Genomic DNA, 19,483 nt, shown 5'->3' with positions numbered 1-19,483 from the left:
TTACAACAAGTCCCACTGCTTCAGCTTCTCCAGAGCTCTGCATTCTCCCCATGCCTGCATGGGTTTCCTCCGGGTGCTCCAGTTTTCTCCCACAATCCAAAGACCTGTGCAGGTTCGGTGAGCTGGCCGTGCTAAATTGTCCATATGTTCAGGGACATAAAGGTTGGGTACATTAGTCAGGGGTTATATGTAGGGGAATGGATCTGGTTGGGTTACTCTACAGAGGGGTTGGGCCAACAGGTCTGTTTCCACACACTATGAATTCTATGATCTGCTCCATGATCTAGGAAATATTAATCAAATGTCTCACTAATCTAACTTTCCAGTCAATTCTGTCACGAATGCTCCCAGCAACAATGCAGACTATGCTCAAACATTTTCTTGGTGAATATTCGATGAATCACCTCGGGATATTTATTGTGGAACTGTCAGGGGAGGTGATGTGGAGTTGTCATGGTAATTCTAATATTTCCTGGGGCACAGGCTCAAATCCCATCAAGTCGATGGCGAAATCGGAATCCAATAAAATTTGTGAATTAAAAACTCCTGCTGATTGTTATTGAAATACAATTCAATGCACTTTTGAGAGATGGGGTGGGGTGGGGTGGGGTAGGGAGGTAATATCTGTTGTCCTCACCTCTTACAGGTGACTCCAGATCCTCCAGAGGAGGTTGTGATTAACTGCCTTCTTTAATGGCCTTGCAAGCCTTTCCGTCACATGGCAGTTGGGAATGGATAACAAATGCTGACCTTGCCAGCAACACCCACCTCTCCTATAAAAGTTTAAAAGGTGGTTATGGTGGCTCCAGCAACACGAAGAAGAGATCTGTCCCAAACTTTCTTGCCATTTTACTGACAGTTTTAAAATTGTAGAATCCACAACATGGGCCGTGACAACTACAAAATCTCCATTTCCACAGCTTTTCACCCCACCAGTACTGATCCCTCAGGATGATGGAGGCACCAGGCGCTGGAATCAGTCTCTCTACCCCTATCCCCACTCCTCCTATGAGGCTCTTCTATTAAGCCCATTTTTGTACCCCACATGTAAAGAAGGATGCACTGGCTTTGGAGGGGTCCAGAAGTGTTTCACAAGAATAATCTCTGGGATGAAGTACTCATCACATGAGGAGCAGTTGAGGATTCTAGATCTGTGCTCTGATGGAGCTCAGCAGAATGAGCAGGGATCACACCTAAACTTACAGAATATTGAGGCCTGGATACAACAGATTTGAAGATGTTTCATTAACAGGAGAGACTAGGACCCAAGGACACAGCTTCAAAGTAAAGGGGCAACCCTTTAGAACAGAGATGAGGAGGAATTTCTTTCAGCTGACGATGTTGAATCTGTGGAACTCATTGCCACAGAGGGCTGTGGAGGCCAAATCGTTGAGTGCCTTTAAGACACAGATAGATAGGCTCTTGATTAGTAAAGGGATCAAGGGAGAAGGCAGGAGAATGAGGTTGAGAAACAATTGCCATAATCAATGAAGAAGCCGAATTGAAGGATCAAATTCTGCTCCTATATCTTAAATGCTCCTATTCCTTTGACCAACCTTTTAATTTCCTCACTCAAAATATTTCTTTATTCCATCATGAATTTTCCTTTGACTTTGGGTCTCAAATATCTTAGCTTATTTTCTTGAAGAGGGTGTTTATCAATAGAAGATTGCTACTGCGGTTTCTAGTCAGTGCCACTGAATTTCGGTGTTGGACAGAGAGGGAAACAAAGTCCTGTGACAATGTCAAGAGTTCATAGTACAGGGTAGTCCTGCTTACATTGTTATTTATTGACTGTTTCAGAAAACAGGGTGCTTTGTAATACAGGACCTAATCTATCTCATTTAATAGTCCAGTCACTCCTCCCAAAAACACAGCCTCAGGTCATTAGATTACTTTCATCTGGATCACACTCCCTTCTCTTTTAGTGGAATTGTGTCAATTCTTAGCCACCCTCCCCTTCCCCACCCCACCATCCATCATCATTAGAACGCAGTTTTGCACATGTTGAAAGGAATTGTTGGAATGCAAAATGCTTCAGCACCATCACCAGACCCTAACTGACCTATGCAAAAGGAATCTTTACAATGCCTTGTGTCTAAGGTTACAAGGTTTACAAGCCTTATGTGGAAATAAAAGGTTGCAAAACTCATTTAATTGAGTCGCATTAGAAATGGACTCTCCAGCAGCGCTGTCCCCAACTTGAAAGCTCAGCAAGAGGGAAAGGTCCAGGTCACATGTTTTGAAGCTCTCAAGGTTTTATCACTGACCTTACTGCTTATTCTGTCAACCGCATGTTTGATGCTGCTGGGTTTTCGACTGCAATTACAATCAGAATTCCTAGAGTGCAGAAAGAGGCCACTCAGCCCATCGAATCTGCATCAGCCCTCTGAAAAACATTCCATCCAGACACACCTCCCCCTACCCTATCCCTGTAACTCTACATTTCCCATGGCTCACCTACCTAGACCGCACATCCCTAGACACTACAGGCAACATTAGTATGGCCAATCCACGTCTTTGGACTGTGGGAGGAAACTGGAGCAGCCAGCATAAACCCACACAACCATGGGGAAGAACATACAAACTCCACACAGACCGTCACCCAAAACTGGAACTGAATCGGTGTCTCTGACACAGTGAGGCAGTAGGGCTAACACTGAACCACTGTGCTGCCAATTATGTTAGCCAAATTCAGGATGCAAGAACTCAAGCACTAATTAAAAAATAATTTGCCTGATTGAAAACCCATCCATCATTAGTTCATTGTGGCTGCAGGGTTTACTACCTACAAGATTCACTGGAGCAAATCAGCAATGCTCCTTAGAAAGTGCCATCTAAATTCAAATCTTACTACTTAGAAAAAGGGGCAGCAAGTGTAGGGAACACAACATTCTCCAAGTTTCTATCTTAGAAATGTTTTTGCATCTTTTCTTATTCATCTTTATCACCACTTTGAGTTGACATTGCCTGAAAAAGGTCTGCCCTTTACCCCATTTGGATCTTTACACTGAAGTAGATGGCCTCATTTTTCCCACCACAGCAGACACCTTCAGCCTTCAATATGAAGTTCATTTGGAAATTCACTTCAGAATGACAGTGCCTGCCTATCACATCTCTCACATTTTGAATCCATATCAAGCACGCTATTTGGGGAGAAAGAGCCCCAATCTGGAAAGATCCAACATTACAGCTTCCAAAGAAGTAACTGCTCGGACAGCAATCTGGAGCAGAGCTTCCTATTAACACTTCACTCAGTAAAAACACATTCTGTCCTGACCTAAACTGACCCCAACTGGTTTTGAAAGAGCAAACAAGAATATACAGAAATGAAACTCAACGTTGGCCATCAGGCACAAAATCATATAGAACATGGTTTCAATTTACAGTTGGCAAGTCATAAGCAAAAAACAGGAAAGCTTTGAACCAGAAATAGCCCCCAGTGCACAAGTTTGCCGAGGATGTGTACTAGTTAATGGAGTGGACAAACTCACACATTGTTAACCCATCATGAGTGATCAGCAAGCATGATACTGAACTATAAAAGGTCAATGTCTGGAAGAGAGTGCAATGGCATCCATAAGTGACGAGAGATCACACAGAATGGAAACTTTATATGGACTTCAAGGGAGACAGATAAAGTCAGATGTATAGCACAGAAACAGATCCTTCAATCCAACTCAACCATGCTGATCAGATATCCCAACCCAATCTCGTCCCACTTGCCAGCACCTGACCCATACCCTCCAAACCCTTCCTATTCATATACCCATCCAGATGCCTTTTAAACGTTGCAATTGTACCAGCCTCCACCACTTCCTCTGGCAGCCTATTCCACACATGCACTACCCTCTGGGTGAAAAAGTTGCCCATTAGGTCGCTTTTATATCTTTCCCCTCTCACCCTAAACCTATGCCCTCTAGTTCTGGACTCCCCGACCCCAGGGAAAAGACTGTCTATTTATCCTATCCATGCCCCTCAATTTTATAAATCTTTAAGGTCACCTCTCAGCCTCCGATGCTCCAGGGAAAACAGCCCCAGCCTGTTCAGCCTCTCCCTATAGCTCAAATCCTCCAACCCTGGCAACATCCTTGTAAATCTTTTCTGAACCCTTTCAAGTTTCACAACATCCTTCTGATAGGAAGGAGACCAGAATTGCATGCAATATTCCAACAGTGGCCTAACCAATGTTGTGGCAGTACAGGACATGACCTCCCAACTCCTTTACTCAATACTCTGACCAATAAAGCATACCAAATGCCTTCTTCACTATCCTATCTACCTACGATTCCACTTTCAAGGAGTTATGAACCTGCACTCTGAGGTCTCTTTGCTCAGTAACACTCCCTAGGACCTTACCATCGAGTGTATAAGTCCTGCTATGATTTGCTTTCCAAAAATGCAGCATTACAGTGGCGTACATTGTTTAGAAATAGGCACTCAACTAGATTCTCCCAGAAGCTTCTGCAATCTTTATTGATTAGAACCCAAACATGAATAGAATCCACCTTAACCTTTACAACAGATAGTAGAACGGAGTTTGCACCCATCAAAAAGACTGAACATGTTGAACAAAGGGACCTTGGAGTACAAGTTCATTAGTTCCTTGAAAGTGGAGTCGAAGGTAGATAGGATAGTGAAGAAGGCATTCAGTATGCTTTTCTTCGTTGGTCAGAGCATTGACTAAATGAGTTGGGAGGTCATGTTGCAGCTGTACAGGACATTTGTTCGGCCACTTTTGGAAGATTGTGTCCATTTCTAGTCTCCTTCCTATCAGAAGGATGTTGGGAAACTTGAAAGGGTTTAGAAAAGATTTACAAGAATGTTGCTAGGATTGGAGGGTTTGAGCTACAGGGAGAGGCTGAATAGGCTGGGGCTGTTTTCTCTGGAGTATCAGAAACTAAGGGGTGACCTTATAGAGGTTTATAAAATCATGAGGGGCTTTGATAGGATAAATATCAAGGTCTTTTTCCTGGGTTGGGGGAGTTTAGGGTGAGAGGCGACAGATTTAAAAGGGACTGAAGAGGTAACTTTTTCATGCAAAGGGAGGTATGTGTATGGAATGAGCTGCCAGAGGAAGTCATGGAGGCTGGTACAATTACAACATTTTAAAAAGGCATCTGGATGGGTTTATGAATAGGAAGGGTTTATATGGATATGGGCCAAGCGTTGGCAAATGGGACTAGATTAATTTAGGATATCTGGTCAGCATGGACAAGTTGGACTGAAGAGTTTGTTTCCATGCAGAAAATTTCTGACTCTATGCTGACAGACTTTCATCTAGAAGACAGCAGATTCAGCAGTGACCTAAGAAATGTCTTTAAAACTATGGAGGAGATTTGACAGGAGTTGACAACTTATAAAAAGCCCTTTTACCCAATGTGTAATATGAGAAATAAAAATAACACTAATCCACATAAAAGAGATATCAGTTCAGACAACAAAAATCTTAATCAAATGGACAGGTTTTAAGGAGAAGCTTAAAAGGATCAAAATGAAGTACAGATGGCAAGGTTCTGCAAAGGCACTCTGAGGAGGTTAAGCAAACGAGAGCATGGCCTCCAAATGGAGGATATTTAAAACCGGGTGATGTTTGGGGCCGGCCCCAAACAAAGCAGGGTGTACAGAAAGCTCAAAAAAGGATTGTGGAGCTGGAGAAGGTTACAGAGGTTCAGTGGGGTGAGGCTACGGAGGAATTTAAAAACAAGGATGACAGTGTTAAAGTCAGGACACTGCTCAACTGGGATTCAATGTAGGTCAGCAAACTCAGGGGGTGATAGGAGAATAGGACTTGACACAATGTAGACATGAACGAAGCTCTGGATGGAGGGTCCAGAAAAGATTTAAGGACATTGTCAGGGTTGGAGGATTTGAACTATAAAGGACAGGCTGAACAGGCTGCGACTGTCGGTTTTCCCTAGAGCGTCGGAAGCCGAGAGGCGAATTTCTAGAGGATTATAAAATCATGAAGGGCATGGATGGAGGAATACACAAGGTCTTTTCTCTGGGGTGGTAGAATCCAGAACTAGAGGGCACAGTTTTAGGGTGAGGGGGGGAAAAGATTTAAAAGGGACCCAAGGGGCAACGTTTTCATTCAGAGGATTGTGCATGCATGGAAATGAGCTGCCTGGGGAAGTGGTGAAAGCTGGTACAATTACAACATTTAAAAGACATCTAGATGGGTAGATTTAGAGGGATATGGGCCAAGTGCTGGCAAATGGGATTAGATTGGATTAATTTATGATATTTAGTCAGCAAGTCAGACCAAAAGGTCTGTTTCCGTGCTGTACATCTCTATGAACTCAGTTCTACATAGACAAAAAATATTTCCACTTCCCGGTGAGAACCAGATCTAGGGCAATAAATGTATCACTAATATATTTATTAGGGAACTCAGGAGAAATTTCTGGTGAAAAATGTGCAACTCACTACCACATCAGCTATATGGAATTTGAATGTATTGCAGATATACTGTTATTCAACTTTTCCAAAATGAACTAATTAGGAGAAAAGAGAAAATGTACTGTATTGTGAAGTGTGTATGGAGGTGTTATCATTGGTTTTTGATTAGATTAAGTTCCCTACAGTATGGAAACAGGCTTTTTGGCCCAAGTCCATAGCAACTCTCCGAAGAGTAACCCACCCAGACCCATTCCCCTACCCTGTGTTTACGCCTGACTAATGCACCTAACACTATGGGCAATTTTAGCATGACCAATTCACCTAACCTGCACATCTTTGGACTGGAGGACGAAACTGGAGCACCCGGAGGAAACCCACGCAGACATGGGGAGAACGTGTAAACTCCACATACTCAGTCGCCCGAGGTGGGAATCGGACCTGGGTTGCTGGTGCTGAGAGGCAGCAGTGCTAACCACGGAGCCACCGTACCACCCCTTTTTCATTGATGTCCATTGTGCATTACCTCTGGAAACTCTGGCTACTTTACTGCAATAAAAATTCAGGTATGTCGGTACTTAATCTGTAAGGTTATGCAAACAGGGGTTCAAATAACTCCAAACAACACAAAAATATGCATGGTATGTATCCCAGAAGAGAAAACTCAAGACATAAATTTGCAAAAGGGAAAATACAAATCAGTTTGGGGACAGGAGGCATAAGTGACACAGAGACAAGAAAGAGAAATATTTTATAACAGAATACATTATTGCCTTTCTATTCATCAATACAGCTGCCCACGTAATCAGAGAATGCATATTCTAATTCAGAAGATTAATTGGCCAGTATCATGGCTATGACATGGCTAGTCCAACTCAGTCCCTTCACAATGCTACCCAATTCCCTTTCGGATGTTATGATTGAATCTGCTTCAACTGCCCGTTAAAGGTAATGCATCCAGACCTGAACTCCTCTCTGCCTAAAGTTGAAACTTTATTGCTGGAACAGCACAGCAGGTCAGGCAGCATCCAGGGAACAGGAGATTCGACGTTTCGGGCACAGGCCCTTCTTCAGGAATGAGCAGAGAGTGTTCAGCAGGAGAAGATAAAAGGTAGGGAGGAGGGACTTGGAGGAGGGGAGTTGGAAATGTGATAGGTGGAAAGAGGTCAAGGTGAGGGTGATAGGTCGGAGTAGGATGGAGCTCTTTCCACCTATCACATTTCCAACGCCCCTCCTCCAAGTCCCTCCTCCCTACCTTTTATCTTCTCCTGCTGAACACTCTCTGCCCATTCCTGAAGAAGGGCCTGTGCCCGAAACGTCGAATCTCCTGTTCCCTGGATGCTGCCTGACCTGCTGTGCTGTTCCAGCAATAAAGTTTCAACTTTGATACATGAATAGGCAAGGAATAGAGGGATACGGACAGCGCAGAGGCAAAAGGTTTTTAGTTTACAAAGGTGTCATGCATCAGCACAGGCTATGTGGGCCAAAGGGCCTGTTTCTGTGGTGTGCTTTGAATTATCAGGTATAAGATGGAATGTAGGTTTGAGGTTAAAATCAGACCAGCCATGATTTGATTGAACAGGGGATCAGACTGGAATGGCAGAGTGACTCCACGGTTCCTTGTTTGTCTGTTTATAAAGAATGACAGCCCATTTATATTGATCAGTAAGAGAATACTGACAGGATTTAACTGGTTAATAATCACACAAAATATAATGGGTGAGGTTAGAAAAAAAAATTGACACAAGGGATTGTTTAGAATTCCTACAGTGTGGAAGAAGGCCATTCAACCCATCAAGTCAACACTGACCCTCTGAAGAGCATCCCACACCATCCCTATAACCCTGCATTTTCCACGGCCAATCCACCGAGCCTGCACATCTTTAGACTGTGAGGGGAAACCCATGTAGACACAGGGAGAACACGGAAACTCCACGCAGTCACCCGAGAGTGGGATTGAACTCGGGTGTTACGACATGGTTAATTTAAAACCAGCAACACAAAAAACATTTATCCTGTGCAGTAATCTGTAAACATCGAGTGGCCAAGAACTATTTAAAGTAAAAATTAACAACTTTATTTCATAAAGTATAACAGAATAATTAACTAACCATTATTTACAACTCCTTCCTCTAACCTACCTTCGACCTTCCCTTCTATAAACCTCTTTCCACCTATCACATTTCCAACGCCCCTCCTCCAAGTCCCTCCTCCCTACCTTTTATCTTCTCCTGCTGAACACTCTCTGCTCATTCCTGAAGAAGGGCCTGTGCCCGAAACGTCGAATCTCCTGTTCCCTGGATGCTGCCTGACCTGCTGTGCTGTTCCAGCAATAAAGTTTCAACTTTGATCTCCAGCATCTGCAGACCTCACTTTCTCCTCTCTGCCTAAACACTCAGCTGCAACCCAGTTCTTATTATTTTAAGTCTGCATCCACTGGTTACTGATTCTCCCAATTGCGAGGCCAATTTTGCCCAACTTACTACAATATATGCTTAAATGGAGTCCAAATGGTTGCCAAAGGAAGCAGCCCTTTTTAAGCACTTTCTTCCAAAATGTGATTTAATTTCTTTGAATTATAGTGTTTTCTGCCAAGACCAGTGAAATATTTATCTCTCACAAATCTGTGTGATGCCACAGTTAAAGGCAATATTTTCCAACTTCTCCAGAGGAGAACCCAGCAAATATTGACAGACAGACAGACAGACAGACAGACTCAGGGACTCCCATCACCCAACCTGCGTCTAAAAGGAAGTGTCCACTGCCCAATGTAAAAACAAATTTACAAAAATACCACATTAATGAGGCAAATATTGAAACCATTTCACTTCAGGAAGCACAGTTTGTAAACATACATGTTAAAGGGAATAACAGCACTTATTAGAATGGCCATGATACCAATATTTTCAGTCATTCTGCACAAGCGGACACATATTGCCATGACTTCTGGGGTCACAATGGGCCCACAATCGAACCTGGTATACATATTGTATTTATAGGCTGTGGAAATAAACATATGCCAGTGCAAAGATGACCTACTCCGGAGATTAGTTTCACAAGCCTCCAGGAAATCTGCACTCTGATTTTTAAATCATTTGCAGACCCTCCATTTCCATTTGTACTATTATTGACAGCTGTGCCTTCAGCCACCCATGCCTCAAGCTCTGGAATTTCCTCCCTAAACATTCCTGTCTCACCGTTGCCCCTTTAAAGGTACTTTTTCAAAACATACCTCTTAGGCTAAACAGCTTGCCCCTTGCTCTCATGTGGGAATATATCAAACAAGAGCTTCATTTATATAGCACCTTTAAACGTAGCCAAACATTCTATGCAAATTCATAAGCAGCATTCGGAATTTGGGCTATCCCTACCCTAAATATTGACTGAGTCACAAAGGCTTATTGGTGCAGGTGGCCAACTCTTGAGACTTAAAAAGGGGAAAAAAGTAGTCAGACTTGATGTGACATTCAAACACTAAGGCCATTTTATCTTCAGGTTAACTGAAGAAATTCTATCGCAATATTCGAAGAGAATACAATTTACCTAGTCAATATTATCTCCTCCCACAAATTGGTGACCATGTTCCTGATATTATATTATTTCAAAGTACTTAATTGGAGGAAAGACACTGTCCTGAAGTTGTGAAAAGATGCTACAAGATTACAAACACCATCATTTTCCTCAAATTAGGAGCTTACCTGCTATAATATCATCCATTTGCTCTAAAGCAGCTTCAAGCATGTGACTGGCATCTGAAGCCATGCTGATCAACAACGGCTATTATTTAATTAGCCCCAAAGGATTAATCTGTGAATGAAAAAAAAAGCAAAGCAGAGTTAAAGTTTTAACATTATGTCTATCAGACTAATGGAGCATGCTTGCCGTAGTAAAAGATCACAAAGCCCTTCACAGGAGTTATCAAAGCTGGATAGATCAAGTCAGGGGCCCAAGGAGCATCTGAAAAGGAGAGAGAACTTGGATAGTTTTACTGAGGGAATTCCATAGCTTAAAAAGGCAGTGGAAAGCATGGTCACCAATGGTGGACTGAATAAAATCAGGGATTCTCAAGTGACAAGGTTTGGAGGAATGCAGAGAACTCAAGATGGTTGTGAGGTTTGAGGAGGTAATGAAGGTTGGGACAGGTGAAACCATGGAAGGATTTCCAAACAAGGATGAAAATTTAAAATCTGGAGGATGCTTTACTGGGAGCAATGTAGATCAGTGAGCACAAGGCTAGTGGAGGAAGAAGATTTGGTGTGAGCTCAGATCTAGCTGCAGCTTTTGGATGGGTTAAAGCTTGTGGAGGATGAAAGAGGAGTGTATTCGAATAGTTAAATCTCAAGGCATGGATGAAAGATTTAGTGATGATCTGAGTAGAAGAACCGGGCAATGCTAGAGGTAGGAATAGATGGCCTTCGCAAGTTATTGCTGGAAGCTTACCTCAGCATTAAGTATAGCGAAAAGTTTGCCATCTATATGGTTCAGCCATAGTTGGTTGACAAGGAGAAAAATACAGCTGGGAGTAGGGACCAGAAGACAATAGGTTTGGTCTTCATGGTATTTAAATGATGGAAACTTCCGCTTGTTCAGTATCAGATCTTAGGCAAGCAATCTTTTAAACTGGAAACAGAGGAAGGGTCAAGAGAGTTGATGGTTATTGTGTGTGTACATTGGTTTTTAAAAGAGCATTTACCTCCTTGGATAGTATATATACACACAATATTGTAATTATTATTAGTCATTTATATAAATGACAGATGACTGTGTGAGGGGGTTGGATTAATAAGTTTCCAGATGATAAAGATTGGTCAGGTGGTTAACAGTAAGGTTGTGTCTTTGGCTGTAAGACAATATAAACGGAGAATGGTTAAATGGGTGGTTAAGTGGCAGATGGATATTTTGAATTTCAGATTTATCCCCAATGAAACATTCAATTCCCTTATCCAGCAAAAATTTACATACCTACACACTTTGAAAACACAATAATTATCACAATTCCACCACCTTATGACGCAGATTAATAAAGTTGCATAGCCGTCAAAAAAAAATTTCAACTCTGTCCTATTAGGTGCTCCCTAATATTTAATTTACCTCCTAGATCTAGACCCACCCTCAAAAGGAAACACCTTTGCATATCAAATCTTGAGAAGACTATTGAGGACCATATGAACTTCAAATCAAAACTCGGAGCTCCTACTTAAGTCAGTCCAGTCTGTCCAACTTTTCCTCCAGGCAATCTTTGCATTCCAGAATTAATCTAGATCTCTAAACCATCTCCAGTGCATTTCATTCATTCTTAATAATTAGATTAGTTTCCCTACAGTGTGGAAACAGGCCTTTCGGCCCATCCAGTCCACACCGACCCTCCGAAGAGTAACCCACCCAGACCCATTTCCCTCTGACTAATGCACCTAACACTATGGACAATTTAATATGGCCAACTGACCTAACCTGCACATCTTTGAACGGTGGGTGGAAACCAGAGCACCTGGAGGAAACCCACACAGACACGGGGACAATGTGCAAACTCCACACAGGCAGTTGCCAGAGGCTGGAATCGAACCTGGGTCCCTGGCACTGTGAGGCAGCAGTGCTAACCACTGAGCCACTAGACAGCAGAACTGCACAGTTTTTAAATTACGACTGAAGTATAATACCCTTACTTTTACGTTCAATTCCTTCTGTAATGAAGCATAGCATTCTGACAGCTCGCTGGTAAGCAGACAAATCCCTATCGAGTAGCTTTTCTCAAGTGAGCTAAATTGGCAAGTGATCAGGTTGTGCCAGATTGATAGCAAGCAAAGGACAAATGAAGGACATCAGATATCCACAAAACTCCCTAGTTTAAATTGGGACACAGAAACCTCCTAATAGAATTTAAAATATTTAAATATCATTCAGAGCTATGGTTCTACAATCGGGTGTGTCCAATGGAAAAAAGCAAGCTGTTAAAATATGATTAACAATTTTGAACAAAGGATTTTGTAGACTTAACATATCAGGATTAACAGCCAAAGTGCTGAAGGATCCTCAAAAGACATGCACCATATTAAAGGCCAATTCAGAGTCAGATTAAACTTCTGCATCATTGACTCGCATTGATGTCTACAGACCACTCGGCAGGCGTGGTGTAAAGGGTTCATTGTTATTTTTCAGGTGGGGAGCTAGCAAATAGATTGAGTTAGTAATTGCATTCACTCTCTTGGAAGCTTCCCAGAAAGATTCACTTGACAAACTCAAAATTTGTCACGTCAAAGAGCTAATGGAGATCTATTACAGAATAACCTTGCAGGTCAACAAATTTCACAGTACCTAGCTGCAAGTTCATTGACTGACAATCATTAGAACACCCAAATTCATTAAAGACTTGTGGAAGGAATAGCCTCTGCATATAACAAGGAAATGTCCAGCTCTCATTCAACTTTGCAATGCATATGAAAGGAAAGTCCATTAACAGAGCCAGTGCTGTAGAGGAAATGACAATATAGCTACAAACTGGTCTCACACAAGGAGTATCTTCAAGTATCAATAACAGCTCTGTATCCCACCAGAGTATAAGTGATCAACAAACCATTAGTTACAATTCATGGAATCAGAGAGACAGAGGTCACAGATTCATCAGAGAGGAGTCTGAAACTGTGACACCCGAAACGTCAACCTCTCCATCTCCTGATGCTGCCTGGCTTGCTGTGGTCTTCCAGCCTCCTGCCTGTCTACTTTGGATTCCAGCATCTACAGTGTTTTGTTTCTAATCATGATTGAATGGCAGAACTGAATCAATGGGCTGAATGGCCTAATTTCTGTTCCTACATCTTATGGTCTTACAGGTAAGGATTCATTGAAACACAAGGAACATCAAAATCACTTAACAGTCATTCCTTCAGAAATAAATGCCAGCAATGATACTGAAGTGAAAGAACTCAAGGAAGACATGAAAAATAAACCAATGACCGATACAACAAGTGGAAGAGATCCAGACTTCAAAAGAAAACAAAGGTGAAAACCAGTCAAACAGATTGGAATGTTATTAGAGCAGATTATGAGATCGACTAATCTGGACTAACAGAAGGATAAAACATAGATCCAATTAGAAGAACCTAGAAAGTAAAAGTTAAAGTTAAAGCTTCAAAATGAGTTGACAACTCGAACAAAACTGCAAATACCAGAAGATTTGATCAACTCAAAAACAGCTTAAGGAATGAGATCAGTCAATGGTTAAATCTAGAACAAATCCTGATCCAGAAGTTGTCTGTAATGTAACAGTAACTGCATTCTGTGGGAGCTCCGAAAGGTTGTAGTTTCAAATAAATCTGTTGGACTGTAACCTGGTGTTGTGTGAGTTCTGATGAAGAAAAGTCTGACAGTACAAGCATAATGACAGGCATCACTAATGACTGTGGAAATCAAATAACACCTCCAGACAGAATCACCATCATAAGATCCAGGCATATCAGCAAATTACCGATACGTAATAATGACTATCCAGCTCTCTAGCTATCCTAAATATAGTAGTTAGATTTCATTGTGGAAAGGAGGGAGTGTTGTACATGTACCTTACCTTTAAGAGAGTTCATCTTTGAAAGAACTCCATGAGCAATATCCTATCAATGTTGCGACTCTGCCTGACAGGTGGTCTATTGGTTTGCAATACATACACACACACACAGTTAGTTTGTTATAACGACGGTTTTAAAACTTGTAATACGTTTGACTATTTTAAATAAACTCACCCACCGAGATGAATAATCAATTAGACTATTATTACTAACAGAACAGTGGTGAAGTAGAATTGGGATTGTCAGCTTATAATGAGAAACTGGCTGTGCTTTTCCAGCACCGCACTTTTTGACTCCGATCTCCAGCACCTGCAGTCCTCACTTGCTCCTAAATGTGAAAACTGACATGTTATTGGGTGATGTCACCCAGGGGTAAATATAATTGTAAAATACGAAGGGGGTTAATGATATACCCTTGGTGGTGAACAAGATAACAGTGGGAAGAAATTTCATTGCAAATAGTACTCTGGCTCCAATCAGGAATTTTTGATGAAATGGGCAGCACAGTGGTTAGCCGTGCTGCCTCACAGCGCCAGAGACCCGGGTTCAATTCCCGCCTCAGGCGACTGTGTGGAGTTTGCACATTCTCCCAGTGTCTGCGTGGGTTTCCTCCCACAGTCAAAGATGTGCAGGTCAGGTGAATTAGCCATGCTAAATTGCCCGTAGTGTTAGGCAAGGGGTAAATGTAGGGGTCGGTGTGGACTTGTTGGACCGAAGGGCCTGTTTCCACACTGTAAGCAATCTAATCAAATCAAATCTAATCTAATCTAATTAGGCAGATAAGGTTGCATTCTGAAAGCAGCCTTATACAGTTGAATGACACCAAAGAAAGATACATTCAAGGAGGATGGTACAGAAAATAGCACAAAAGACAGGTTGAGAAGGATGATAGGTCTCTTACTTTCTCCATGACAGCATTCCAGCCACAGTCTATTTGCCAACCAATAAGCATCCTCGTCTCCACTTATACAAACAGATTTTTTGAAATTCGCATTCTTGCACTAGTCTTGATGACCATAGGAGGGTTAACTTCAGAAAAATATCACTCTTAAGGACATAGGCTTGAATTTCATTAAGGTAACTGGTGAAATTTACATATAATACAAACCTGGAAGAAAAAGCTAACCTAATGGAGATACAGCTCATTGGCTTAAAAACCCATCGGATGAAAAGTCCCAACCTGAAATGTTAACCTTCCTGCTCCACTGACGCTGCTTGACCTGCTGTGCTTTTCTCAGCTCCACATTTTATCAACTCTGACTTTCCAGCATCAGCACAGTGAAGTGGTTCACTCTTAAACGTCCTCTGCATAATTAGGGATGAGCAATAAATGCTGGCCTAGCTAGTGATACTCCTATCCCAAGAACAGATTTTAAAAAATATCTAAAGAGAATTCACTATTGGGTAAGTACAAATAGTAGTGGAATGGGAATAATTTGATGGCTCTTTCAAAGACATGGCATTGGCTACATGAGTTTAACAGCCTTTTGTGTTCTCTCATTTTATGATATGGAGTGTTTGGAGAAACATTCATCTACATAGTATATTGTGTGCCCAGTATCACAGGTGCCAGTTTTCACCCAAGTAGATTCATTTCACGTGATATCAAGAGACAGTTGAAGGCATGAAATATTGCAAAGGCTATGGACCATTTCCAGCAATAGTACTGAAGACTTGTGCTCCAAAACCTGCCACTCCTAATCAAGCTGTTCCAGTGCAGTTAGATCATTGGCATCTGACAATATGGAAAATTGCCCAGATATGCAGGCCAATTACTGCCCCATCAATCCACCAACAGAGCCACCATGCAGCACCTGCTCAGCAATAACCTGCCCAGTGATGCCCAGTTTGAATTCCAGAGACACTCCGCTACTGACCTTGTTACTTCACCAGTTCAAATGAGAACAGCTAGTGGAACTGAATTCCAGAAGTGAGGAGAGAGAATCAGCTCTCATATCAAGGCCACATTAGACCAAGCAAGAGGAAAACTGGAATTACAGGGAATCAGGGGTGGAAATCCCTGTCCGCTGGTTGGAGTCACACCTGGCACATGGTTGTTATCGTCAGAAATCAGTCACCTCAGCCACAGAACATCTCTTCAGGAATTCCTCAGGGTAGGTGTCCAGAAATGTGGTAAGCTACATTCATGCCATACAAATACATAGCAATGACCATGTCCAATAAGAGTTGCAATCTAACTATCATCACTTGACATTCAAATGGCATTACCATTACTGCATCCCTCACTAACATCCTGAGGTTACTACTGAACAGAAACTGAGCTGGACTTGTCATGTAAATATAGTGACAAAGTGCAGGTCAAAAGCTAGGAATACTTTGGTGAATAACTCACCTCCTGACTCCCCAAAGCCTGTCCATCTACAAAGCACAAATCAGTGTGTGTGATGAAACACTCCTCACTTGCATTTGCAATAACATTCAAGTAGTTTGACACCATCCAGGACAAAGAAGCCCGCTTAATTGGCATCACTTCGATAAAAATCCACTTCCTGCATGCGCAACACACAGTAGCATTGTGAAACATCTACAAGATGCACTGCAGAAATCACTTATGACGACTTTCATCGAGGGGGACAAGAGCAGGAGCCAATGATGTTCCCTTGTCTGAAAGTTCCCCTCTAAGCCACTCACCAACCCGACTGATATATATTGTCTTTCCTTCATTGTTGCGATCTTAAAGTCCTGGCATTCCCGCCCTAACTGAATCGTGGTTCTTATCTATAGCACATGGACTGCAGCATTTTAAGATGACAGTTTACTACTACCTTCCCAGGGACAACTAGGCATGGGCAATAAATGCTGGCCCAGCTAGCAGCACTTAAATCCCTCAAGTGAATAAAAGATTAATATGTAATCCTGAGTTTTACCACAAAAGAGATGAATCAATTAGTAGCTTACATTTGGTTTGGACATGTAGATTTAAATCCTTTAAATGCAAGTAGAAAATTACAAAAGCATTGTTTCTTACATCAAAAACAGACTAGGACTGCCTTAGTGTGAAGAGCTCAGATGGAGAGGAATTTGTTTAAGTGTGTACTAAGAACATTTTCTGATTCAGTATGTGGATGTACCTACTAGAGAAGGTGCAAAACTTTACCTACTCTGGAGAAATAAAGCAGGGCAGGTAACTGAGGTGTCGATGAGGGAGCACTTTGGGGCCAGCGACAATAATTCTATTAGTTTTAAAATAATGATGGTAAAGGATAGACCAGATCAAATAGTTGATGTTCTAAATTGGAAGGTGGCTAATTTTGACAGTATTAGGCAAGAACTTTCAAAAGCTGATTAGGAACAGATGTTCACAGGTAAAAGGGACAGCTGGAAAATGGGAAGCCTTCAGAAACGAGATAAGAAGAATCCAGAGACGGTATATTCCTGTTCGGGTGAATGAATAGGCTGGTAGGTATAAGGAATGCTGGATGACTAGAGAAATTGATGGTTTGGTTAAGAGAGAGAGAGGAAGCATATGGCAGATATAGACAGGATAGATCGAGTGAATCCTTAGAAGAATATAAAGGCAGTTGGAGTATACTTGAGAGAGAAATCAGGAAGGCAAAAAGGGGACATGAGATAGCTTTGGCAAATAGAGTTCAGGAAAATCCAAATGGTTTTTACAAATACATTAAGGACAAAAGGATAACTGGGAGAGAATAGGGCCCCTTAAAGATCGGCAAGGCAGCCTTTGCGTAGAGCCGCATGAGATACTAAATGAGTATTTTGCATCAGTGTTTACTGTGGAGAAGAACAGGGAAGATACACAATGTGGAGAAATAGGTGGTGACATCTTGAAAAATGTCCAAATTACAGAGGAGAAAGTGCTGGATGCCTTGAAATGCATAAAAGGTGGATAAATCCCCAGGACCTGATCAGGTATACCCTAGAACTCTGTGGGAAATTAGGGAAGTGATTGCTGGGCCCCTTGCTGAGATATTTGTATCATCGATAGTCACAGTTGAAGTGCCAGAAGACTGGAAGTTGGCTAACCTGGTACCATTATTTAAGAAAGGTGGTAAAGAAAACCCAGGGAACTATAGACTAGTGACACTGATGTTTGTGGTGGGCAAGTGGTTGGAGGGAATCCTGAGGGACAGGATTTACACATATTTGGAAAGCCAAGGATTGATCAGGGATAGTCAAGATGGCTTTGTGCATGGGAAATCATGTCTCATGAACTTGATTGAATTTTTTGAAAAAGTAACGAAGAGGACTAATGAGGGCAGAGCGGTGGATGTAATCTATATGGATTTCAGTAAGATGTTCAACAAGGTTCCCCATGGGAGACTGGTTAGCAAGGTTAGATCTCATGAAATACACAGAGAACTAGCCATTTGGATACAGAACTAGCTTAAAAGATAGAAGAGAGGGGGTGGTGGTGGAGGGTCTTTTCAGAATGGAGGCCTGTGACCAGTGGTGTGCCACAAGGATTGGTGCTGGGTCCACTACTTTTCATCATTTATATAAATGATTTGGATATGAACATGGGAGGTATAGTTAGTACATTTGCAGATGACACCAAAATTGGAAGTGTAGTGGACAGCAAAGAAGGTTACCTCCGATTACAATGGAATCTTGATCAGAAGAGCCAATTGGCTGCAGAGTGGCAGATGGAATTAAAATTTAGATACATGTGAGGTGCTGCATTTTGGGAAAGCAAATCAGAGCAGGTATTATACACTTAATGGTAAGGTCCGAGGGAGTGTTGCTAAACAAATAAACCTTAGAATGCATGTTCATTGCTCCTTGAACGTAGAGTCACAGGTAGATAGGATAGTAAAGGGGGAATTTGGTATGCTTTCCTTTATTGGTCAGAGTAGAGTACAGGAGTTGGGAGATCATGTTGTGGCTGTACAGGATATTGGTTAGACTACTTTTGCAATTCTGGTCTCCTTCCTATCAGAAAGGTATTGTGAAACTTGAAAGCGTTCAGAAAAGATTTACAAGCATGTTTCCAGAGTTGAAAGATTTGAGCCGAATAGGCTGGGGCTGTTTTCCCTGGAGCGTCAAAAGATGAGGGGTGACCTTTTAGGAGTTTTGTAAAATCATGAGGGACGTTGATACTTTGTCTCTGAGGGGGGGGGTGCAGGTGGAAGAGTCCAGAACTAGAGGGCATATGTTTAGGGTGAGAGGGGAAGATATAAAAAAAAAAGGGACCTAAGGCGCAACCTTTTCACGCAGAGGGTGGTACGGGTATGGAATGAGCTGCCAGAGGAAGTGGAGGAGGCTGGTACAATTGTGACATTTAAAAAGGCATTGGGATGGGCATATGAATAGGAAGGGTTTAGAGGGATATAGGCCAAGTGCTGGCAAATGGGACTAGATTAGGTTAGGATATCTAATTGGCATGGACTAGTTGGACTAAAAGGTCTGTTTCTGTGCTGTATATCTCTATGACTCTATAAATAACAAAAGAACAGAGTTGTCACTCTTCAAAATGCAAACTCTTCCCAAGTATACATCTGAAGTTGAATGAGTGGTTTGTACAGTCGGCCACGGACAGACAATAACAC

General features: G+C 42.0%; 1 protein-coding gene across 10 annotated transcripts in view; it reads right to left on the bottom strand.

Annotated features, from left to right (window-relative positions):
- Window positions 1-19,483, bottom strand: part of LOC122557714 (liprin-beta-2-like) — a 274,073-nt gene that overhangs the window by 157,409 nt on the left and 97,181 nt on the right. For 9 of the 10 annotated variants that reach the window (XM_043705614.1, XM_043705608.1, XM_043705613.1 and 6 more), the window contains exon 2: window positions 10,098-10,206. The exons of the other annotated variant lie outside the window; for it this stretch is intronic. In XM_043705614.1, coding sequence (XP_043561549.1) covers window positions 10,098-10,161 — 64 coding nt within the window. In that variant the 5' untranslated portion in view covers window positions 10,162-10,206. The remainder of the gene's footprint in view (window positions 1-10,097; window positions 10,207-19,483) is intronic. 10 annotated transcript variants of the gene reach the window in all.

Source organism: Chiloscyllium plagiosum, chromosome 16 (assembly GCF_004010195.1).
Source record: "Chiloscyllium plagiosum isolate BGI_BamShark_2017 chromosome 16, ASM401019v2, whole genome shotgun sequence".
Classification (NCBI taxonomy): Eukaryota; Metazoa; Chordata; class Chondrichthyes; order Orectolobiformes; family Hemiscylliidae; genus Chiloscyllium; species Chiloscyllium plagiosum.
Note: the sequence above shows the minus strand (reverse complement) of the source record. Positions and strands in the feature narration are given on the sequence as shown.